The sequence below is a fragment of the Palaemon carinicauda genome, chromosome 44 (assembly GCF_036898095.1).
Source record: "Palaemon carinicauda isolate YSFRI2023 chromosome 44, ASM3689809v2, whole genome shotgun sequence".
NCBI classification, from domain to species: domain Eukaryota; kingdom Metazoa; phylum Arthropoda; class Malacostraca; order Decapoda; family Palaemonidae; genus Palaemon; species Palaemon carinicauda.
In genome coordinates this window covers 12,899,783-12,925,660 of record NC_090768.1, presented here as the reverse complement: position 1 = coordinate 12,925,660, position 25,878 = coordinate 12,899,783, and the positions used below count along the sequence as shown (strand labels likewise).

At 41.8% G+C, this 25,878-nt stretch overlaps 1 protein-coding gene across 5 annotated transcripts in view; it reads right to left on the bottom strand.

Moving 5' to 3' along the window:
* Positions 1 to 25,878, bottom strand: part of LOC137634164 (anoctamin-5-like) — a 500,953-nt gene that overhangs the window by 34,189 nt on the left and 440,886 nt on the right. For all 5 annotated transcript variants that reach the window (XR_011042462.1, XR_011042463.1, XM_068366420.1 and 2 more), the window contains exons 15-16: positions 16,139 to 16,308; positions 5,794 to 5,927 (exon numbers count right to left, since the gene is read on the bottom strand). Coding sequence is in view for 3 of the 5 variants with exons in the window: in XM_068366420.1 (XP_068222521.1) it covers positions 5,794 to 5,927; positions 16,139 to 16,308 (304 nt within the window). In the remaining 2 variants the exon portion in view is untranslated. The remainder of the gene's footprint in view (positions 1 to 5,793; positions 5,928 to 16,138; positions 16,309 to 25,878) is intronic.

Below are 25,878 nucleotides of genomic sequence, written 5' to 3'. Positions count from 1 at the left end.
GGAAGCGCAGAAGATAAGATGGATGTCCTTCTAAAAACCTAGTGTAACACAGAATCCCCAACCAATGGCTACTGTCCCCTGAAAGGGCGTAAGGTAGCTACAGCACCTGTTGACCTGCCACAATAGGCCCTATAGAAAAGGTGTTTAGAGACCTATGTATCACATCGGTTAAATAGTGAGTGGTGAATGTAGATTGGCGTTTCCAGACTCCAGCTCTTAAGACTTGGGAGGCTGAAAAATTTTTCTTAAATGCCAGTGAGGCAGCCACTCCCCTAACTTGATGGGCTTTGGGTTGAGCTGCCTCTGGGTCTCCGTGAATGGCTCTCGCAATAACTTTCTTGAGCCAGAAAGAGATGGTGTTGCGAGAGATTCTCTTCTTTACCTTGTTGGTACTGAGGAAGAGATGACGGAGGCGTGGTCTGAAAGGTCTGGTGCGCTTCAGGTATTTCCTTAGCGCCCTGACTGGGCACAGCAGCAATTGGTCAGTATCCTGTGTTACCCTATTGAGGCTGGAAAATTGAAATTCTCTAAACCTCTCATCGGCCGATGAAGGATTCTGAGTTTTGGCCACAAAGACTGGCACGAAGTTGAGCGAGACTTCCCCCCTTTCTCAAGAATGGGTGACTTCGTAGGATGGACCATGTAGTTCACCGACCCTTTTTGCCGAGGCCAGAGCTACTAGGAAGACGGTCTTAATGGTTAGGAAGTAGTCAGAGGTCCTATTTATGGGCTCATAGGGTGGACCCTTCAAGGAACGTAAGACCAGGGACACGTCCCAAGGTGGTGGTCTAATCTCAACTGGGGGGCAAGATCTCTCAAAACCTCGAATCAACAAGGTGATATCTTCTGAGGTGGAAAGGTCAACCCCTCTCAGTCTACAGATGAAGCTTAAGGCTGAACGATAGCCTTTAATTGCTGAGACAGAGGAGTTTTTCCTCCCTGAGATACACAAGGAAGTCGGCCACTAATGGAAGAGAGGGATCGAGTAGAGGTATGTGGAAGATTGGCGCAGGTGCCTGGACATGTGCTCAGCCACCTTCCCTGAAAAACCTCTGCTTCTGAGAAGTGACTGGACAGCCTCCAGGCGTGAAGCTTCAGGAAGGAGATTCTCCCGTGGGGGACACCACTGTGTGGCTGCATCAGCACAAGGGGTTCTGGAGGCAGAAACCTTGGAACCTGAACCAGCAGGGAAAGAAGGTCTGCGTACCATTCTCTGCTTGGCCATGCCAGAGCTATTAGAGTTAGCTTGCAGTTCTGGGAGGTCCTGAGTTTGTTGATCACCCTTCTGAGCAGGCAAAAGGGTGGAAAGGCATATGCGTCCAGGTTGTCACAAGAATGTTTTAGGGCATCCTGGATCGCTGCCTGATGGTCTGGAACTGGGGACCCGTAGCGGGGAAGTTTCGCATTCAGAGAGGTGGCGAACAGGTCTATTGTGGGGAACCCCACAAAGCTATTACTGTCTTCGCTACTGGATCCAAAGACCATTCGCCACTCAACACTTGGTGATGCCTGCTCAGTTGATCCGCCACGATATTTCTCCGGCGCCGAATAAACCTGGATGTGAGAGAAATGTTGTGACCTTCCGCCCACTGGCAAATCTGGACCGCTAGTAGACAGGGGTCTCTTGCCAGAGTACCCCCTTGTTTGTTGATGTACGAGACGGCTGTGGAGTTGTCGCTCATAAGCACCACCTCTCGTCCTTGTAGATCTTTTACAAAGTATTTTAGGCCTTTCCAGGCTGCTAATGATTCCAGGTGATTTATGTGGAGAGTTTGTTCTATCGGAGACCAAACTCCTGATGCTAATTTCGGGCCTAGGTGGGAACCCCAGCCCCGTAGCGATGCGTCCGAAAAGTCTTAACTTCGGACTGGGGCTTTGGAGGGGAATGCCCTTTTGGGTATTCTCTCTGGTTGACCACCAATGAAGATCTTGTATCACCAGAGCTGGAACCTCCACTGACAAGAATGGGGAATCGATCTTTTGAGACCAATGGGTCTTCAGATCCCACTGGAGACTTCTCATTCTTGATCTTCCGCCTGGAACTAATTTTTCCAGGGAGGAAAGATGGCCCAGAATCCTCTGCCACGACTTGGCTGTAGGAGGCAGTGGAGACAAGAGTTGGGCGATGGATTGTTCCAGTCTCCGAAGTCTATCTTCCGAAGGGAACACCCTCCCTACCTGGGTGTTGATGGACATACCCAGATAGTTTAAGACTTGGGTTGGAATCAAGCAAGACTTCTCAGCGTTTACAAGGATCCCCAGGTCCTTGCAAAGGTCTAGAAGTCTTCTCAGGTGATCCAGAGCTAGCTCCCTGGACGAGGCCAGGAGTAGCCAATCGTCTAGGTACCTTAGCAGACATATCCCGTGCTTGTGAGCCCACGAGAAAACGAGTTCGAAAACCTTTGTAAAGACCTGTGGGGCGGTCAAGAGGCCGAAGCATAGAACGTTGAACTCAAAGATTCGACCCTGAACCAGAAAGCGTAGAGAGATCGATTACTGGTCTCCAACCTCCCGAGGCTTTTTCTACCTGAAAGAGGCGACTGAAAAACCCCGGGGAGGTGTTGGAGACCTTTTGTATGGCGCCTTTTAGAAGCATGCTCTGGATCTCCCGAGCTAGGGCTTGCCGTTTCCCGAGATCCCGAGGGACCTGGGAGGACGAGATTGGGGGAGGAATTAAGAGGAGGAGGAGAGCCTATGAAGGGGATGCGGTACCCTAACGAAGCACCTTTATGGTCCATTGCATGGCCCCCTTAGCCTTCCACCTCCTCCAACTCCCCTGCAGGCACCCCCCTACGCACTGTGAGGGGGGAGCCGTGACCCTATTTCTGTCTTGGGTTCCTCCCTCTGCCTTTAGCCTTAGGAGGAGCCGACTTTCCTCTGCCCATAGGTTTGGCTATAAAAGAGGGGCGGCTGAGGCTCTTGGCTGGGAGTGGAGTTGCGGTTGTGGTTTTGGGTTGTGGAGTTGGCTGCTGTTGCATTGCGCAAAGGAAAGCAGCCTTTTGCATTGCGGTGTCCTGCGTCTCTTTCCTCCAAGTATCTAAGGCAGAGGAAACTTTAGAAAAGAGGAGAGGTTGCAGAAGGTCCGAGTTTCTCAAATCTGACTTCTCGGCCTTACCGATGCTCCTATGAAGTCTGGAAACTACTGATCCCCTCCTTTTGAGAATCCAATTGCCCCACATGGTTGCAGTTGTAGCAGTTAGGAAGTCCATTGTCTTAACCCCAGCAGCTAGGACTTCCTACAGGGACTGCATGGAGTTTTGGTTTGATAGGTCTTCGTGACTCGCTAGGTAGCCGACTGTGCCCGACCACGTGTCAAACCAGGATAATGCCTTCAGAAGGGACATTGACGCTGCTTCCATTGCCGAGGCTTCTGTGGCAGTGAAGGAGACTGGGAGAGAAGAGAGTCTCTTTGAAGAGCAGCCAGGTGTGAGCCTTGTTGTGAGGGGATCCAGGGTCAGAGGAGAAGGGTTGGCGTCTCTGACCTTGTAAAAGCGCATTTGCCTTGAAAGCGGGAATTGCAGAAGTTTATGGGATCCTTGAGACTTCAAGGAACCCGTTTCCCCCGAGACCGTCTGCAAGACCTTCCTCAGAAGGCCTGCTAAGTGTGAATAGACCAGGGAAGTTTGATTCTGGTCTTAGAGTTTGGTGGAGGACGACATCGAGGCGACAGATGTAGATCACCGAGGCCTGAGATATTACACATAGTTCTTAGAGCCCTCAGATAGGAGGACTAAGTCCTTTGATGGTTGCTCTTCCGAGGAATTTTTCGGTCGCGCTAATTCCTCACGAGGAAGGGCGATAGAAGTCCGAGTGTCTGGAGGTAACGGCGAAGTAGGATTACTCCATTGCCGTTGTTCCAAGGGAAGGCTGAGCACTGGCTAATGGTGCCGCGCGCGCCTGATCTTGCCTGGAAGTCAATGGTCTAGGCGTAGGTGACCGAATTATCGGTACTGTCTCAGTAAGAGGTTGCATTGATCGGCGGTCTGGCCATTTTCCCTCTGTTCTCAACCGAGGAGAGGAAGGGTTGAACCCCTACGTCTTCTTCCAAGGTTCTCGTGAGGCTCGTATTCCGTAACTCGTTAGGGAGCACGGGAACCGGAGCTGTCCTATCTTAAACACGAGAGCAAGGTGAATGACCCCGCGCGGATATGCCCGGAGACTTGCGCGATCGGGAGGTTGAAGGACGGGAGCGCTCTCTCTCTGTTGGTACGTAGAGACGGTGAGAAGTGCTCTTTCTCCCTTTCCTAGAGCGATCTGAGCTCCTCAAGCTAATATGTGAAGGAGCGGGATCGCGCTCAGATTGCGCTTTTCCCTTGTCCGCGCTCCGGGCGCGATTAGATTAAAAATCGTGGAAAGAGCTTCTCCGACGGGAGCGCTTATTACGCTTAGGAGAACTCTCTTGTGACGAAGAGCGAGAACGTATCGTAGCGCTCTTTTTCTTGAAGCGCCTAGATGATCCCCCGCGAGAGGAAGTCGATCGCGAGGCAGAACGATGACGCGAGGATGCGCTCTTCTTATGTTTGTGACGAGAGCGCTTATAGTCTCTCGGCGAGACATTTCGTGGAGAGATAGAAGGCGAGGAAGAGCGAGAACGATGACTTCTCTTCCTATGTCGCCTGTCTCTCCGACGAGAATGTCTTGGCGAAGGAGAGTGAGCTCTCCTTTTGCTCTTCTCTCTCTCCCTCCTAGCCTCCGAGGAGGATGAAGATGATGATGATGAGGAGGAGGAGGAGGAGGAGGAGGAGGAGGAGGAGGAGGAGGGGGAGGGGGAGGTATTGCGATGTTTGCGCTTGCAATGTTGTGGTTTCGTAGAAGCGCAAGCGAGGAGCGAAGTAGGCGCTGCGGGAGCTGAAGTTACTATATCTGCTGAAACTTCTGCTGCCGCCAACTGAGTTAACGGGAGGTAGGCGAGGTCCAGAACTCCCAAAGGTTCCAAAACAGAAGGGACCCGAGGTAAAACTGTGCCTGCGAGGAACTGGTTCCACACTTCCCCCGAAGGAGAACCAGGAAGTCCAAGGGAAGGCCATACTGCTCGTACATGACCTGGAATGGAAGCGGTAATAGAGTCATTCCCGATGGCGGAAAAAATTGTCCCACTGGGAGGGGCAACGAGATCCGCCTGACCAGGGAGAATGAGGGTTAAGGCAATGGTGCCGCTCTTCCTTGACTTCCCCCCGGAGGATGGAGGCAAGGAAGAGTCTGAAGGGAGAGATCGAGAAGCCGAAGAGGAGGCCCGAGACTCCTTACCTTTCGACGGCGAACCTGGAGGTAACGAATCCTTCTTGGATTTCTTCTTCTTTCTCTTCACGAACTTTTCCCCCTGAGAGGGCAACCATTCTCTACATACTTGGCAGGGGGAGCCTTCAGAACACCTATGACCTCTGCACGAACGGCATAGGAAATGAGGATCCACCTCCGATGATGACATGAATGTGCCACAAGATTTTGGGGGAACCCCGGGACACTTACTCATAATAGAGGACATCACATCTAATAAAGAAAAAGAAAAAGTTAATCAAAAACACAATAAAGAAAGGCTAGTCTGCCAGTCAAACAAAAGCAGGAGCAGCAGTGTTACCACTGTGACGGCTAGAATTCGATTGAAGGTATTCAGTAGCTACCGACCGGCAGTCCCCCTCCCCTAACAGGTGGATAACTATCGGCCTGGTTGTTAATGACCTTGTTAAGGTTTTCTGCTGTATTTTCCAGCTCGCGCTAGAATATCTCCTATAGTAAAGCATGTGGGTTTGTATCTAGTGTAGGAACAAAATGCATGTAAAAAAAATTACTGACCCATTTCCAGATATTCCCCGAAGAGTGAAAAACTTGTGTATGGAGTTAGATCATAATCTTGTTCCCATCTTGTATAAGCTTCACTCAGCTCATTATCATGACCCCATTTCTTTTTCCACCAAACTTGCACAATCCTGAAAAAAATAAATTTAAAAAATTCCTATTACAGTATTTCAATACTAATCTAAAATTAATGTCATATTCTGTCAAACATTGAGCTTCTCAAAAATAAGGAAATAAGCCCAGATGTACGATAGCCCCAGTTCCCGAGATGTCATCAGATGGTGACACCATCTTTGATTCTTCAAATGTATAAGCCACTGTATGACATTCGTGTATAAATACATGTCCACTAAAACTGGAGAGGAGGATGGGAGATAATTGGATTTAAAGTTAATATTGAAAATTTTATTTACTGTATTTCAATGAATGCTACTCAAAATTCACTTACTGATTACAGTAATTCCTCAGCTATAGAGCCCTATAAGAGTCAAAAACCCACGTAGTGGATACAGAAAAGTATGGTGTAATTTTTTACCGTATCAAATTTTTCATTTACTGTATTTATTAATTTAAGCCTTTATAAGCTCTCCTGACAGCTGTTATACACTACTAAAAACACTTTTAAGCTAAAACTTACTTTTACTGTAGACATCCTTACACATACGTAAATGAAAAAATTAAAATATGTACACTCATTAACATATGTACTGCTTGGCCAGGCTACGCTGTTGTTTATTTGATTGGGAGTTTTCTAGTATTCTACTACCAAAACTATACAGTACAGTATATCCCTTTATTGTAGTAAAAATATACTGATGTATTTAAAATAAACAGGATTTTGATAAGACTGATGTGTCGCTTAAATGGGCCCAATAAAAATGTAATACAGTATTCACATTTAATATCATATATTATAGAAACAATTAATATCCATCTTTTCCATTGTTTACGGTTATAACATTATGTAAATTATAATCTAAGCTTTCCAAATCAGGTGATTAAAGCAAACTACCAAAGGATTCTTTTCTTCATGCTAAATGAGACAATGCTTAAACAATAATTTTTATTTGACCATACGTACAGTATAAATGAACAATAAGTAGTTTTTAGTAAAAATACTTTCCTCATATTTTATTTACTCTATTTTATTGGCATATGAACATTCAGGGGCATTTTCCTTGTTTTTGATGCATGATAATTTTATAGTCTATCTTTTGAGTGCTCGACTACAAAGCTTAGAAAATTACTTTCTTCCAATTCTTTAGGTAGTTTTTGTGCAATTAGGTTTATACTTTTTTTCAGTAATGTACCGTAACAATATATCAGCCTTATTCTACTTATAAAATGACAAATTTGGAACTAATTTGTACTTTTCCTAATAATACAAACCTTGAGATATTTATACAAATTGGCCCTGACACCTCGCTAAATTATCAAGGTAAGCATGGTTAGCAGCCTGAGCAATCTGTGCTACTAGCAGTGAGACTAGTCTAAGTAAGAATTCTCAGAAACGTAGGAACCTTTGAACTAACCATGGAGATTACCCAATACCACCTCGCCAGGGTGTATAGGGACGTAACAAGTATACAGTCTACCATGTTTTAGACATATATACCTTCATCATATGAAAATTTCAAGTCATTTAACAAAAATCTTTTTTATTTATTAGCAAAAATCATGGTTTTTTTCATTTTAGGTACATTTTTCTCCACTAATATGACACCAATTGTATTGAAAATCATACCATCAAAACTTCTTTATAAATTGAATAATTCTTTGAGAGATTTTTTATTTTCCTTTTTTTTAATGAATTTTTTTTTTAATTTTCTTAGTCTAGACGTAAAATAATCATGAAAAAAAAAGACAAAAATGAAAATCAAAATTCTGTTACACAAAATTGTGGGATTTTTTTTTCTTCTTTTCAATGATATCTTTCTCTCTAAAATCAAACAATAAATAAGTGAAAAAAATGTACCTAGTGTGAATAAGTATGTTTTTGAGTTATGAGCTCCCAAAGATTTCCCATAAATTTTCGATATTTTTCTTTAAAAAATCAAGATAACATTATGATAACCTTACTTTGTACTTTTATTGTTTATTCCTACATGAAGGCTCCCTATTCAAATCCTAAGTTTACTAATATACTTGGATACTTGGAGTAAGGGTGTCATGAGTTGTCAGCGGCCTCTCATTGTTGCCATAGTTTTAGTTAGAATGCACGATATGTTTCTGCATACATATAAACAATAAAACTATTTTTGATTTTTTAAAAGGTTTTTGTTAAAGACCATAGTGGACAGTCCCCCGCTATGGTCTTTGACAGTAACCCTTTAAAAAATCAAAAATCGTTTTATTGTTTTTTACTTATGCAGAAACATACAGTACATGCTCTCCAAAAGTTTCAGCCAATTTTTTTTTTACAAATAATGAAGATAAAGCGATCTTTAAATGGAGACGTCATCCTTACTGCGTCATCTGTATGACCGAGTTAGACAGAATCATCTTTGCATGTTTATTTTTGCCTTTATATAGCGATTTTTTTTCACTTATATTTCCAAAGCTCGTATGTATGGCAGAGATGGAAGGCTTCGGTAGAGGGTAGGCGAATGCAACAACGATCTATGAGAACAGCCAGTTTCCAGACACAAAAGTTACGTTGCATGTGCGGTTTGTTTACTGGCAGTTCGTATGTATGTGTTTTCACAACGTCCTCGTGAAATTTATAGCAAGGCCAATGTTACCCAAGGTCAAAGAAAGAACAAAAAGTAGGCAGAGAGTAACAAAAAAAAAATAAAAAAAAGAGAGGGAAACATGAAAAAGAGTGCAAAGCTGGAACATTCTAACTCAAATTCTGGCAACAATGACAGGCCCCTAGCAACTCATGACACCCTTAAACCAAGTGTATTAGTAAACATAGTGTTTAAATACCTCGTTTAGGGAGCCTTCATGTAGGAATAAACAATATAACTACAAAGTAAAGTTATTATAATAATGTTATTTTGCTTTTTTTTAAAGAAAAAAACAAAAATTTATAGCAAATCTTTGGGAGCTCATAACTCCAAAACATACTTATTCACACTTAGGTATATTTTTCTCATTTATTGATTGATTGATTTTAGAGAGAAAGATATTGAAAAGAGGAACAAAAATCCCACAATTTTGTGTAACAATTTTTATTTCCTTATCTTTTTTTCATGATTATTTTAAGTCTAGACAAAGAAAATAAAAAAAAATCATTAAAAAAAATAAAATAAAAAAACTCATCAAAATAAAAAGGAAAATAAAAAATCTGTCACACAGAATTATTCAAGCTATAAAGAAGTTTTCATGGTATGATTTTCAATACAATTGTTATCATATTGGAGAAACTGTACCTAATTTTTTTTCTTTTTTTTAATCATAATTTTTGCTAATAAAACAAAAAGTTTTTGATCAAAAGGCTCTAAATTTTTATGTTATGGAGTTATTATATATGTCTAAAACATATATAGATATAGTATATTTTGAATCATTAGAAAAAAAAAATGGCGGACATAGCGGATGGTCCCCTTAACTTTGTACGACTTCAAAATTTTAGGAGATTCTCAACGGCAAATTTACTTTTAAGAAATGCATTAGGTCTCCGTCTTCTTCAATTACACAATAAATTGGGTTATTAAGAAAGTCTCTAAGATTTTCGCTGATCAATCTATTATGAAGTGTTTTAATTCTTTCATTCTACCTTGTTTCAAGTATTGTTTTCCTGTCTGGTCTTCAGCTGCTGATTCCCATCTTAATTTGTTGGACAGGAACTTTTGGTCTATTAAATTTCCTATTCCTGACCTAGATATTATCTCAGGCACCGTCGTTCAATTAGTCATGCATGTCGCATAATATTTTTCATAATTCTGATTATCCATTACATTCAGATCTTCCCGGACAGTTCCATCCTGTTCGTAATGCTAGGCATACAGATAATTTTAATAGTCAGACCTTTCCATCATGAGGCTTGCTCAATACTACACAGTATTCTAGAAGTTTTATTCCAGCTGTGGTCAAGTTGTGGAATGATCTTCCTACTGGTAGTTGAAACGGAAGAACTTCAAAAGTTCAAACTTGAAGAAAACGTTTTTATGTTGAACAGGCTGACATAAGTCTTTCTACAGTTTATATATGAAATGTTTTGATGTTACTGTTTTTAATATATTTTATTTTAATTTGTTCATTATTTCTCATTTCCTTTCCTCACTGGCTATTTTTCCCTGTAGGAGCCCTTAGGCTTATAGTATCTTGCTTTCCACAGTAGGCTTTTAGCTTAGCTAGTAATAATAAGAATAACAACCCTAATTAAGCTCTGCCCTTCACCATCTGCTACTTGTCCATCAAGGAACCTAAGGTGTTTAAATCATTTATTGTGTAGCCACCACAAGGCCAATGGAGAACATCTCAGTGTTCCTGTGGGTCACATCTTGCAGGAAGTGGGTGGTGAAGGTAGTTTGAAGCTTTCACAGAGTATTTCTTCTTAAAAGCTATCGACATACTCATGCCCCTAACGTTATGAGCTGTCGATCTCCTCTGCCGACTCTGCCGAGGAGAAGGATCAGGATTCAATGCCTGGTCTATTACCTTGTGAATCCAAGCTGAGAACGTGATCTGGGCGATCTTTCTCTTGATCTTCCCCGACCTGACGAAGTGCCGACACTCGGGGACAAGCTACTGCAGTTCTTTGAAGGTAGCACTTAAAGCTCCTCTCTGGCATAGTAGCTGTTGATTTGGATCATTGGTCGTCATGCTACGAAGGACTACCAATCCAAAGGATTTGAATCTGGGATCTGATGCTGCCAGTAACAAAGTCAAGTACAGTCATACCTTTACCTTGGGCACTATCAGCCAGCTAAGACAAGACAGCTTGCCTAGATCTCCTGGCAGCTCTAAAGCTCTCCAGCGTCTGTACGTCTGTATGCGAGGATGCTTCTGAGCAGCCTGAATAGATAATTACCAGTCTAGGACAGACGGTCGTGACTGCGTCCACTGAATAATCTTAGAGGGAGATTATGGCAAACCATCACTCTCAAGTGGGTCCATCTGCTATGGTGTTTGACATAACTTTAAAAAATAAAAAATCATTTTATAGTTTCTATGCATTTATAAACATGTCGTACATGCTCTCCAGAAGTTTCAGCCAACTATCTTTACAAATAATGAAGATAAAGCGATCTTTAAATGATGACATCATCCTTACTGCGTTGTCTGTATGACTGAGTTTTGAGAGAATTGTCTTTGTGTGTTTATTTTTGCATACTGTACATATAGCAATTTTTTCACTTATGTTTCGAAATCTTGTACGTCTGGCAGACATGGAAGGCATTGGTAGAGGGTATGTGAATGCAAACTACGATCTACGAAAAAACCAGCCAGTTTCCAAAGACATACAGAAGGTGATGCGTGCGTGTTTATTTACTTATAGTACATTGTGTTTTCACAATGTCCTCGTGAACTTTATAGCAAGGCCATTGTTACCCCAGGTCAAAGAAAGAACAAAAAGTAATCAGAGCAACAAAAGAGAACCAAGAAAAGAGGGAAACATAAAAAGAGTACAAAGCTGGAACATTCTAACTACAGCTCTGGCAACAGTGAGAGGCCACTGTCAACTTATGACACCCTCACACCAAGTGTATTAGTAGACTTATGATTTAAATACCTCGTTTAGGGAGCTTTCATGTAGGAATTACCAATAAAAGTATAAAGTAAGGTTATTATAATAATATTATATGTATTTTTCTAAGAAAAAGCGAAAATTTATAGCAAATCTTTGGGAGCTCATAACTCGAAAACATACTTATTCACACTTTGGTACATTTTTCTCGGCTATTTATTGTTCAGTTTTAGAGAAAAAGATATAATTGAAAAGAGGATTAAGAATTCCCCAATTTTGTGAGACAAAATTTTGATTTTCCTTTTCTTTTATTCATGATTATTTTGCATCTAGACAAAGAAAATTAAGAAAAAATTCATTAAAAAAAAGAAAAAGAAAATCGGAAAAATGGGTCCAACAAACAATTTGTTCGGTTTATAAAGAAGTTTTGATGGTATGATTTTCAATACAATTGGTGTCATATTAGTGGAGAAAAATCTATCTATTTTTATATTTTCAAAATTATGATTTTTGTTAATAAATACAAAAGTTATTGATCAAATGACTTAAGGGGACCGTCCGCCATGGGGTATTGACATAACTTTCAGAAATCGAAAATCGTTTTATTGCTTCTATGTATGCGTAAACATGTCATACATACTCCCCACAAGTTTCAGCCAATTATTTTTACAAATAACGAAGATATAGAGGTTTTTAAATGATGACGTCATCCTTACTGTGTCGTCTGCATGACTGAGTTTGACAAAATCGTCTTTGTGTGTTAATTTTGCATATCTATAGCGATTTTTCACTTATATTTCGAGCTATCGTACGTCTGGCAGAAATGGAAGGCATTGGTAGAGTGTGGATGAACGAAATCTACTCCTACAATAACAGAAGACAAAGTTGCCAAAGATGTATAGAAGTTATAATGTATGCGTTTGTTTACTTGAAGTTCGTATGTACATTATGTTTCCACAACACCCTCGGGAACATTATAGCAAGGCCAATGTTACCTAAGGTTATAGAAAGAACAAATAGTCAATCATTTTTCCAAACAATGAAGATAAAGCGGTCTTTAAATGATGACATCATCCTTATGGCGTCGTCTGTATGACTGAGTTTGACAGATGCGCAGTGTCTCTCTCTCTCTCTCTCTCTCTCTCTCTCTCTCTCTCTCTCTCTCTCTCTCTCTCTCTCTCTCTCTCTCTCTCTCTCTCTCTCGATTTATTTACCACTGCCATTTATACATACTTTTATCTCTCTCTCTCTCTCTCTCTCTCTCTCTCTCTCTCTCTCTCTCTCTCTCTCTCTCTCTCTCTCTCTCTCTCTCTCTCTCTCTAATTATTTAAAACTCCCATTTATACAAATACTATAATAACAATGTTCAACTCTCTCTCTCTCTCTCTCTCTCTCAATTTGAACTGCCATCTATATCAGCCAAATGCTTTCATGATCTCTCTCTCTCTCTCTCTCTCTCTCTCTCTCTCTCTCTCTCTCTCTCTCATGTTTTGAAATCTCGTACTTCTGGCAGAAATAAAAGGCATTGGTAGAGGGTAGGTGAATGAAAACTACCAGCTACGAAAACATCAGCAAAGTTTCCAAAGACATATAGAAATTATAATGCATGTGTTTATTTACTTGAAGTTCGTATGTTGATTGTGCTTTCACAACGTCCTCTGGAATTTTATAGCAATGCCAATGTTACATAAGGTGATAGAAAGAACAAAAAGTAAGTGGAGAACAAGAAAAAAGAACCAAGAAAGAGGGAAACATGGATAAGAGTAAAAAGCTGAAACCTGCTAACTAAAACACTGGCAACAATTAGAGATCGCTGGCAACTCATAACATAGGAATAGTAAACTGAGGATTCAAGTACCTCCTTTAGGGTGCATTTATGTAGGAATAAACAATGAAAGTTATCATAATAATATTATCTTGATTTCTTTTAGAAAAGAAGCGAAAGTTTGCTGCAAATCTTTGGGAGCTCATAACTCAAAAACATACTTATTCCCACTTAGGTACATTTTTCTCACTTATTTGTTGTTCGATATTAGAGAAAAAGATATCGTTGAAAAGACGAATAAAAATCCCACTATTCTGTCAGACAAAATTTTGATTTTCTTTTCACATTTTTTTTTCACGATTATTTTCCGTCTAGACGAGGAATAAAAAATAAAAATTCATTAAAAATAAACAGAAAGGAAAATCAAAATTCTGTCTGACAGAATTGTTCGGTTGTTAGAGTAGTTTTTGTGATATAAGTTTCAATACAATTGGTATTATAGTAGTGGGGAAAAATGTTGTGGAGGATTAATTTTATTTTAATTTATTTTTTTTGTTTTGCCAAATCGAGAGAGAGAGAGTTGTTTTAGTATTGCTAAATCGAGACATTTTATTTGCTTAGCTTTGTCATTAGAGAGAGAGAGAGAGAGAGAGAGAGAGAGAGAGAGAGAGAGAGAGAGTGGAGTGTTTATTTACTTGAGTTTTGTCAAACCGCAAGAGAGTGTTTATTTGCTTTAGTGTTGTCAGAGAGAGAGAGAGAGAGAGAGAGAGAGAGAGAGAGAGAGAGAGAATTTCATTTGCTTTAGTTTTGTTAGATCGCGCGTGCGCGAGAGAGTGTGTGTTTGTGTGTGCGTGTGTTTGTGTGTCCGCGGTGCGCGCCGAAGAACAAGGGTAGTTAGCGAATGATTGTTTGTTGTTGGAAAGACTGTCGGTATATTTGAGGTTGTTTGTTTACATTTTTTTTAGCTAGGATAGGGCGGTGATGAATGTCTTGGGCGAAAGCATTGGATCTTTGACTGTAGAAGGAGTCGGTTCTGTTTTTTTTGTTCTTTGAAAGCCGGCTGTGAAGTGATATTTTTTATATTCTGAGTAAGTACTGTTTTTATTCATTTTTGTTAGGCGCGTTCGTGAATGATAGAAAGTTTATTGTTTATCTTTGATTATAGTGCGATAGTTCAGTTAGTTAGGAGTGTTCATAAGTGTTTTTCTTTTTTATTTTGGCAGGCCGTGATTCCTCCTTTGGAGAGACTTAAATTTTTGATAGATTGATGACGACCTGGACCGTATAATATGAACTTAGGAGAAGACTGCGGATGTTTATATTTAGACTGCGAGATATTGAAAGAATTTTAATTGTTGACGACCCGGCTAAAAATAGATTTGTTCTTGTTGATGATGATGACATGATGATGATGATGATGATATGATGATGATGATGATATGATGATGACCACTTTTAATGTTATTGGACAGTCAAATTGACTGCAGTGATTGTTTGCCAGGGATTTGTGGCAATTGACGATAAGGACCGAGTTGCCAGTGTGGGGAGTTTGTGGACGACAGTGGCCACACACGTATATGAAATATTAAGAGGTTTCTCTTATGTTTAGTTTGAAGCTTTGAATATTTTTGCTGGGTTGTGGTATATGAATGGGTTTAGTATTAAGTGATTTATTTTAGTGTTTAAGTGTTTTTCGTTACTGTGTGGGGACTGTTGGTGTTGGATTCGTAAAGGTTTTGTGATTGGTGAGTTCTGTGTACCCACACACATTGCTATAATATAAATATAAAAGTGTTATTTTTGTCTGTTTTTGTGTTAAGTTTGTTTAATGATGTATGATTTTTTTGTTTTGGTTGCGGTAAATATAGTTTTAAGGTTATGTTTTGTTTTTGTTGCCCTTTAGTCTAAGAGTCCAGTTTATGATAACGTCAGGGGAAAGTTTGTGTTGCGGAGACAATTGTCAGAAGTAAGATTCCAGGTTGTGGGGTTGTTTTTGTTTACATCCCGCCACAATGTACCTAAATATTTTTTTTAAATCATGATTTTTGCTAATAAATCCAAAAGTTTTTGATCAAATGACTTGAAATTTTTATATGATGAAGGTATTATATATGTCTAAAACACATATAAAAATTGTGTAATTTGGATCATTAGAAAAAAAAATGGCGGACATGGCGGACGGTCCCCTTAATTTTTTATATAGGTATTACATATGTCTAAAACATATACAGAAATAGTGTTTTTTGAATTAGAAAAGAAGATGCAAGAGAACCTTCCATTTGATTGCCGACAAGTCTAGTGATTGGTTCGTGAAGCAAACAGTTTTCGAAATGTGGGGGCTGAAAATTCAACAGCACTCGCTAGTCAGCGGGTTGCTTGCGTGTGTCTGCTGACAGATCGGTGTACAGACTGAAACAGGCTTCCTCATGGAGGTTCTCTGATCCTATGACTTCAGAAATATAAGTCTTATTCTAATGTGGTAAAGGCAAATGTTCACCTTTAGCTAATTTAAAGAGTTAATGGAGCCATGATATAATCAAGACTCCAACTCGAGGACAATAACCGCGAGACACTAATGTGTCATCTTGGGAACAAGACTAGGGGTAAAAGTTTAATTTTGCCAAAGCTAGCGACCGTGGAAGGAGACGTCTGTCTCCAATCATGACCGAGACCAAAGTGAAGGTAAGAGTGAGCGGGTGGAAGGTGGTTCCACCCTGCTATCACTTGTTGACACCTCATTAAAACTTTTATATTCGTACACCAGCTTGAGCTGAAGTCATTACTCCTTTGTAAAGAATACAGTAAAGGGTTTGCATTTTTGTGCAGGAACATAGATTTTAAATATAAAGCATAAATATGCAAAGCCATGCAATTACTATATTTAGAAAAATAAAAATCCCTTACAGTAATACCAAACTCAGTACCAAATCATCCATACTTACGGAATGAATATTTCTATTACGTTATTGAAGAACTGCTTTCCAACCATGATGATTGCCAGTTGTACAAACAGCTCAAAAAGACAGCCTGCGGGATCACACATATCTGACCGTACATTCATAAAAACATTTGCTCGCGATTCTGCGTCGCCAGGATGAAAGAAAAAGCGTCCCTAAAAACAAAGAATGAAGTAAATATGAAGTGCAATGGTCTTGCATATCTACAGTACATAATACTAAAATCTAAGAATACCTTAGAAAACCCCAAAGCATTAGTTGTTACGTAATAAATTATTATTATAAACATATGATTAACTAAAGTGCATTGTCAACTCTATTCAATGAGTTTTTCCAATATAAAATTGCAGTCCGAAACCATTAGCTAAGTCCAAGTGACCTTCAATGCAACTTAGTAAGCCCACAATAAATCCTTTTAAGTAAAAATACTTTATTGACATGGAAAAGGGATAAATTTCTATTTGCTTGTAATGTTCACAAGAAATGCTGCGGACGTCAATTTTCTCTAGGTTAAATTTTCAAGAGTTTTAGCCTATTTATTAAGCTCTTGATTTACTATCCAGAATACAGACCTAGCTGCAATATCTCCTAGCTTATTCACAAAAATTGTGTTACAGTATTATTATTACTACTTGCCAAGCTGCAACCCTAGTTGGAAAAGCAGGATGCTGCCCAAAGTCTCCAACAAGGAAAATAAACCAGTGAGGGAAGGAAAAAAGGAAATAAATTAACTACAAGAAAAGTATTTAACAATTAGAATAAAATATTTTTAGAACAGTAACCAAATTAAATTAAATCATTCATATATAAACAATTAAAACTAAAAAAACAAGATAGAATATTGTGCCCAAGTGTACCCTCAAGGAAGAGAACTCTATCTCAAGACAGTTGAGGACCAAGGCACAGGGGTTATGGCATTACCCAAAACTAATGAATAATAGTTTGATTTTGGAGTGTCCTTCTCCTACAAGAGCTGTTTACCATAGCTAGAGTTTCTTCTTACCTTTACCAAGAGGACAGTAGCCACTGAACAATTACAGTGCAGTACTTAACCCTTGAGCGAAGAAGAATTGTTTGATAATCTCAGTGTTGTCAGGTGTATGAGAACAGGAGAATACGTAAAGAATAGGCCAGACTATTCAGTGTATATGTATGCAAAGGGCAAATGAGCCATAACCAGAGAGAAGGGGCCAATGTAGTAATGTCTGGCCAGTCAAAGGACCCAATAACTTTCTAGCTGTAGTGTCTCACGGGTGGCTGGTGACCTGGCCAACCTAATACCTACGAAATATTTCCAAGATTTTTGGAAACCTGTCTACCCTAAAGAAATTTTTGAAATTCTTTTATTATGCCTTGTTTTAGATTGGATTGGATTCATGAATTAATTTTTGCTATATATCCCAGTGCTGGAGACTGGGAGGACATTCATCATCTTAAAAAGTTTGGTTAAAAACAAAAAGGTCTACGTACTAATTCTTATTCCCTAATCTAGATATTAATCTGAAACTGATGTTCAATTAGCTTTGTGTACATAACTGTATATTTTTCATAACATAGTACTGTACTCGCCATCCTTTGCATTCAGATCTTCCCGAACTATTCCATCCACAATATAGTACTTAGTATGCAGAAATTCTGAGTCTTGCCATTCCTTTTGTATAGATTAATACTACACAATATTTAAGAAGTTGAATTGGCTATGGCAAAGATTTGGAATGGCCTTTCTAATAAAATAGTTGACTGGGAGGAAGTTCAGTTTAAACTTGTTGATTAGAATGTTACAATTCCCATTTCCTAGCTCATCTGTTATTGATTTGACATACCTATGTTTATCAATTATATTTTTTTATATTCAGGGTTTATAGTTTATTCCTTGCTTATCTACTTCTTTGCTACACTTTATGGCTTTCCCAATTTGGGCTCTCAGGCTCATAACATCCTGCTTTTCCAACCAAGGTTGTAGCTTGACTTTTATTAACAATAATAAAAAATAGCCCTTTGGGTTAACACTAGGTTATTAATATCAAAGCAGTGATCTGGTTAAACTAAACTTTATCAATAATGATGAAACTCCACAACAAAGGGGCTATTTTTGTATGTACCTCTTTAACCAAGTAGGCTAAATCCGTATGTTCAGTACCACATTACCTAAGAGAAGAAAAGGTTTAAGATATGCTGCAAAAACCATCGCACCCTTCACTGAGCTTAACCCAGGAAATTTAGCAACATGCCTAATAAACCAGTGGCTGCAGTTGTTTCACTAATTCTAGTATTTGGGAAGGATGTCAGATGTGCCATAGAGACTGGTCTCTTATCAACTTCGTTAGTGGCTTATCTGGAGAGCTTGAATTTTGCCAACTCTGGCTCGCATAAACATCAGGAAAATTTATCTATTCTCTGAAGAAGATATAACGGAGAAGATAACTGTGAATCTTTCATTTCCAGAAACAAGCACCAAAATTGACACATTGCTCTTTTAATAATAAAATACATTTTATCTTTCTTATATATTTTTTTCTTATTTAAAAAGTTCTCTTTAATTTGTTTAATACTTTAAGTAGTTGTTGATGATGATAACATAAGCAGTCGTGTGCTAACAGTTAGAAATTTAACTTCCGTATATTTTGGCCGCGGGGGTATATAAAAATTAGAATAGCGCCAACATTATCCCTGCATGTCGTAAGAGGAGACTAAAAGGGACGGGACGAGGGGACTGGGAACCCCCTCTCCTGTATCTACATCCTGTGAGACAGCAACAAAGAGATGAAGCTGGGGGGAGAGTGACTGCTCCCCGCACTCTAGTTTTGGGGTGTTTGAATGTGCGTGGATGTAGTATGATAGAGAGTAAAAGATGTGAAATTGGAAGTATGTTTAGGAATAGAAGGATGGATGTATTGGCCTTGTGTGAGACGAAGATGAAAGGAAAGGGTGAAGTGGTTTGGTGAAATGTCTGGTAGAGTGTCTGTGATTGAAAGGGGAAGAGCGAGAGAGGGTGTGGCTTTATTGCTGAGTGAATGGATGACAGGTAAAGTAGTGGAATGGAAGGAGATATCATCTAGGTTAATGTGGGTAAGGGTTAGGTTGGGTAGGGAATGTTGGGCGTTTGTCAGTGCGTATGGGCCAGGTAGTGAGAAAAGTGAAGAAGAGCGAAATGAGTTCTGGAATGAATTAACTAGGTGTGTAGAAGGACTGGATAGAAGGAATTATGTAGTTGTCATGGGTGATTTAAATGCTAGAGTGGGCGCTGAAGAGGTAGAAGGTGTCATTGGGAAGTATGGCGTACCAGGTGAAAATGAGTGGTGAGAGACTGGTGGATATGTGTGTTGAGCAAGAGATGGTGATAAGTAATAGCTTTTTCAAAAAGAAAGATAAAAATAAGTATACATGGGTAAGAGTGGCAAATGGAAGAGTAGTAGAAAGGGCATTAATGGATTATGTGTTGATAACTAAAAGAATGTTTGGAAGATTGAAAGACGTGCACGTGTTTAGGGGTATGGCTAACGGTATGTCTGATCATTTTTTGGTGGAAGGAAAATTAGATGTAGCAAAAGAGTGGGGGAATAGAGTAGGTGAATGTAAAAGGGAGCTAGTGAGGGTTGAAGAGCTAATAAAACCGGGGGTGAAAATGTTATTTTCATTAGTAAAATAAATTTTTGAATATACTTACCCGATAATCATGTAGCTGTCAACTCTGTTGCCGACAGAAATCTACGGTCGGGATACGCCAGCGATCGCTATACAGGTGGGGGTGAACACCACAGCGCCATCTGTGGTCAGGTACTCCAGTACTTCTTGTCAACACCACCTCAATTTTTTCCTCGGTCCACTGGTTCTCTATGGGGGGGAAGGGTGGGTCAATTAAATCATGATTATCGGGTAAGTATATTCAAAAATTTATTTTACTAATGAAAATAACATTTTTCAATATTAATCTTACCCGATAATCATGTAGCTGATTCACACCCAGGGTGGTGGGTGGAGACCAGCATACATGTTAACAAAGAAGCTAAGTATCCCGTATTTTATTTTATTAGTTATTCAAAAATAACATAAAATAAATAAGTACCTGGTAAGGAAGACGACTTGAACCATTACTCTGCCTTTATTAAGTACGTCTTCCTTACTGAGCGTAGCGGTCCTCTTAGGATGCTGAACGACTCTTAGGTGCTGAAGTATAAAGGGCTGCAACCCATACTAAAGGACCTCATCACAACCTCTAACCTCGGCGCTTCTCAAGAAAGAATTGACCACCCGCCAAATCAACAAGGATGTGGAAGGCTTCTTAGCCGACCGTACAACCCATAAAAAGTATTCAAGAGAAAGGTTAAAAAGGTTATGGGATTATGGGAATGTAGTGGCTGAGCCCCCGCCTACTACTGCATTCATTGCTACGAATGGTCCCAGGGTGTAGCAGTTCTCGTAAAGAGACTGGACATCTTTGAGATAGAATGATGCGAACACTGACTTGCTTCTCCAATAGGTTGCATCCATAACACTCTGCAGAGAACGGTTCTGTTTGAGGGCCACTGAAGTAGCCACAGCTCTCACTTCATGTGTCCTTACCTTCAGCAAAGCAAGGTCTTCTTCCTTCAGATGAGAATGTGCTTCCCTAATCAGGAGCCTGAATAGGTAAGAAACTGAGTTCTTAGACCTTGGAAGAGAAGGCTTCTTGATAGCACACCATAAGGCTTCTGATTGTCCTCGTAAAGGTTATGACCTTTTTAGATAGTACCTAAGAGCTCTAACTGGGCAAAGTACTCTCTTCAGTTCGTCCCCCACCAAGTTGGATAGGCTTGGGATCTCGAACGACTTAGGCCAAGGACGTGAAGGAAGCTCGTTTTAGCAAAAAACCGAGCTGCAAGGAACATGTAGCCGTTTCAGATGTGAAAACTATGTTCCTGCTGAAGGCGTGGATCTCACTTACTCTTTTAGCTGTTGTCAAGCACACGAGGAAAAGAGTTTTTAATGTGAGGTCATTAAAAGAGGCTGATTGGAGAGGTTCAAATCTAGATGACATAAGGAACCTTAGGACCACGTCTAGATTCCAGCCTGGAGTGGACAACCGACGTTCCTTTGAGGTCTCAAAAGACCTAAGGAGGTCCTGTAGATCTTTGTTGGTGGAAAGATCCAAGCCTCTGTGGCGGAAAACCGCTGCCAACATACTTCTGTAACCCTTAATCGTAGGAGCTGAAAGGGATCTTACGTTCCTTAGATGTAACAGGAAGTCAGCAATCTGGGTTACAGTGGTACTGGATGAGGAAACTGCATTGGCCTTGTACCAGCTTCGGAAGACTTGCCCTTTAGACTGATAGACTCTGAGAGTGGATGTCCTCCTTGCTCTGGCAATCGCTCTGGCTGCCTCCTTCGAAAAGCCCCTAGCTCTTGAGAGTCTTTCGAAAGTCTGAAGGCAGTCAGACGAAGAGCGTGGAGGTTTGGATGTACCTTCTTTACGTGAGGTAGACGTAGAAGGTCCACTCCTAGAGGAAGAGTCCTGGGAATGTCGACCAGCCATTGCAGTACCTCTATGAACCATTCTCTCGCGGGCCAGAGCGGAGCCAACCAACGTCAGCCGTGTCCCTTTGCGAGAGGCGAACTTCTGAAGTACCCTGTTGACAATCTTGAACGGCGGGAATGCATACAGGTCGAGATGGGACCAATCCAGCAGAAAAGCATCCACGTGAACTGCTGCTGGGTCTGGAATCGGAGAACAATACAACGGGAGTCTCTAGGTTATCGAGGTAGCGAACAGATCTATGGTTGGCTGACCCCACAGGGCCCAAAGTCTGCTGCAAACATTCTTGTGAAGGGTCCACTCTGTGGGGATGACCTGACCCTTCCGGCTAAGGCGATCTGCCATGACATTCATATCGCCCTGAATGAACCTCGTTACCAGCGTGAGCTTTCGATCTTTTAACCAGATGAGGAGGTCCCTTGCGATCTAGAACAACTTCCACGAATGAGTCCCTCCCTGCTTGGAGATGTAAGCCAAGGCTGTGGTGTTGTCAGAGTCCACCTCCACCACCTTGTTAAGCTGGAGGGACTTGAAGTTTATCAAGGCCAGATGAACCGCCAACAGCTCCTTGCAATAGATGTGAAGTGTCCTTAGCTCCTGATTCCATGTTCCCGAGCATTCCTGTCCGTCCAAAGTCGCACCCCAGCCCGTGTCTGATGCGTCAGAGAAGAGACGGCGGTCGGGTTTCTGAACAGCCAAAGGTAGACTTCCTTGAGAAGAAAGCTGTTCTTTCACCACGTGAGAGTAGACCTCCTCTCTTCGGAAACAGGAACTGAGATCGTCTCTAGCGTCATGTCCTTTATCCAGTGAGCCGCTAGATGATACTGAAGGGAGCGGAGGTGGCGTCTCCCTAACTCGATGAACAGGGCCAGCGATGAAAGTGTCCCTGTTAGACTCATCCACTACCTGACTGAGCATCGGTTCCTTCTCAGCATGTTCTGGATGCAATCTAGGGCTTAGTAGATCCTTGGGGCCGACGGAAAAGCCCGAAAAGCTCGACTCTGAAGATCCATACCCAGGTAGACAATGGTCTGGGATGGGACGAGCTGGGACTCCTCAAAATTGACCAGGAGGCCCAGTTCCTTGGTCAGATCCATAGTCCATCTGAGAATCTCCAGACAGCGACGACTTGTGGGAGCTCTTAAAAGCTAGTCGTCTGACGGAGCCGGACACAAGATCATGGTACTGCTGCACAGTCTGTGAACTGTCAACCATGGGGAAGCGAGGAAGTACAGCGACAACCCGAAGCTGTCTAGACTGTCTGGGTCGTACAGACAACTCCTTATCGGGTTGCTGAGGTTGCCGCATTGCGTCACAACAAGTCACTTCTGCTGGTTGTTGAACGTCTTCCCAGTGACACACTGACTCCGTAAACAAAAAATCCTCTAACAAGGACTAAGCTTGGACTGCATGTCTTGCAACAAAGCTCAAGGTCTATGGGAGCAGGTGTGGTAACAGACGGGGTTAGCGACTGAAGTGGAACCATTACCCTCCCTGGAAGCATGTTATGCTTAAATAAAAGTCCATAGGAGGCTAAGCAGCTAAAGGCTCCTCTCCAAATGACAGAGTCCTCAAGGGAATATCAGAAGGAGGGAGAATAGCACTTTCTCATCTACAGGAACCATATCCGAGAAAAGCTAAGTTCTCTCAGTGAGGGTTTCACTGGTGCAAAAGCAGCAGACTAGAAGGCAACGTTATGAAACTGCTTGACAGTCTAGTGAGTTGGCAACAACCAAAGATGTGTGACTGAGGAGCATGCGGTAAGGTATGCAGAGCATGCTGTATGCAGAGCATGCTGTAAGGTAAGCAGAGCATGTTGCATGGCGTGCGGCTTATGCTGCATGGGATGAGGCTCATGCTGCATGGGATGAGGCTCATGCTGCATGGTATGAGGCTCATGCTGCATGGGATGAGGCTCATGCTGCAAGGGATGAGGCTCATGCCGCATGCGTTGAGGAGGATGCCGCATAGTATGAGGCTCCTGCCTCATGGGTTGAGGCGGTTGCCGCATAGCATGAGGCTCCTGCCTCATGGTTTGAGGAGGATGCCGCATAGCATGAGGCTCCTCATAGCATGAGACTCCTGCCTCATGGGTTGAGGAGGATGCCGCATAGCATGAGGCTCCTGCCTCATGGGTTGAGGAGGATGCCGCATAGCATGAGGTGCCTCATGGGTAGAGGAGGTTGCTGCATAGCATGAGGCTCCTGCCTCATGGGTTGAGGAGGATGCCGCATAGCATGAGGCTCCTGCCTCCTGGTTTGAGGAGGATGCCGCATAGCATGAGGCTCCTGTGAGGTTCCTGCCTCAAGAGTTGCGTCTGCCTCAAGGGTTGAGGAGGTAGCTGCGCAGAGAGAGGCTCATGCTGTGAAGAATGCGGTTGCTGCATGCGTTGAGGCGGCTGCCTCATAGCATGAGGTTCCTGCCTCAAGAGTTGCGTCTGCCTCAAGGGTTGAGGAGGTGGCTGCGCAGAGAGAGGCTCTTGCCTCAAGAGTTGAGGCTCTTGCCTCAAGAGTTGAGGCTCTTGCCTCAAGAGTTGAGGCTCTTGCCTCAAGAGTTGAGGTTCTTGCCTCAAGAGTTGAGGTTCTTGCCTCAAGAGTTGAGGCTCTTGCCTCAAGAGTTGAGGCTCTTGCCTCAAGAGTTGAGGCTCTTGCCTCAAGAGTTGAGGCTCTTGCCTCAAGAGTTGAGGTTCTTGCCTCAAGAGTTGAGGTTCTTGCCTCAAGAGTTGAGGTTCTTGCCTCAAGAGTTGAGGTTCTTGCCTCAAGAGTTGAGGTTCTTGCCTCAAGAGTTGAGGCTCTTGCCTCAAGAGTTGAGGCTCTTGCCTCAAGAGTTGAGGCTCTTGCCTCAAGAGTTGAGGTTCTTGCCTCAAGAGTTGAGGCTCTTGCCTCAAGAGTTGAGGCTCTTGCCTCAAGAGTTGAGGCTCTTGCCTCAAGAGTTGAGGCTCTTGCCTCAAGAGTTGAGGCTCTTGCCTCAAGAGTTGAGGCTCTTGCCTCAAGAGTTGAGGCGGTTGCCGCATAGCATGAGGCTCCTGCCTCAAGGAAAGTGGAGGTTGCTGCATAGCGCTGGTACCTGGCAACTCCCAATGCGGCAGCTCACGCATGGAGGCAGGAGGAGCCTCAACATCATACGTCTGGCAGGGTGGACTGCGCAGAGGTGGAGGAGCGCTCGCAGGAGGAGGTGTGCTAACCTTCTCTGCCTGAAACTCCTGCATCAACACCGCAAGCTGAGACTGCATTGTCTGCAGCATAGACCACTAGAGTTTAAGAAAGACAACAACAAACGGAGCTACTGTCCGTTGAGACTGAGGGTCTAAAACAGCTGGTGCGGCAACAGACGGAGTTACTGCCTGTTGCGATACCACCTTGCCTCTCTGGGAGGTGTGCAGTTGTCATACTGCAGCAAGTCCGAACTGACCCAGTGCTAATGGCACCACCTAGGAGTTGGACTTGCGCGGAAGGGACCGACTTGCACTTAAAAGCTGCAAGATTTGGTCCATGGTTTCTGCGAGAAACCTCTTCCGCAGACGAGGAATAAAAGGGCTCTCTCGTCTTTGTGTGGGTGGGGTGATCACGTCGGCTACGTGAGTTGGTTACACCCGAAACCACGGAGGGAAACGTCTGTTTGTCGATCAAGGCCTGATGAACCCATAAGTCCTTCGACGTTACTTCTCCCCTGCTTGGGAGCTTGTAAGAGGTCCCAGACTAGGCAAACAACTGGCACGAACAGACGAACCCTCGAACGCAACACTGTAACACTTTGCGCTTATCACTTTATCACTTTTGATTTTCTGTTTGCACTTATTTCACTGAACTCGAAACTTTAAGTGGTTTGTACCTGAAACACGCAATTCTATCCTTCATTAAAAGTTAGTAATTGCGAAAACAGTATTACAATGTAACAGAAAAACATAATGAAAGATAAATAATTCAGTGGCTGGAAAAGAGACTAAACACTAGATCAAATAAACTACGTTTAAAATCTCTCACCGTATAAAGCCTGAGAACAAGAATAAAACTCTAGAAACGTTTACCTTCTTCCCCTAAAGAGACTAGGGAGAAGAGCAAAAACGATAACAACGTTACCCGCTTGAACGAAACGTTTATCCTCCTCTCTCTCCCTCCGTCTCTATCTCTCTCTCTCTCTCTCTCTTGACTTAGAACCTGAGAGATGAGCCCAATTATATATATCGTTAAAACATATTATTGTTAAAGGAAAA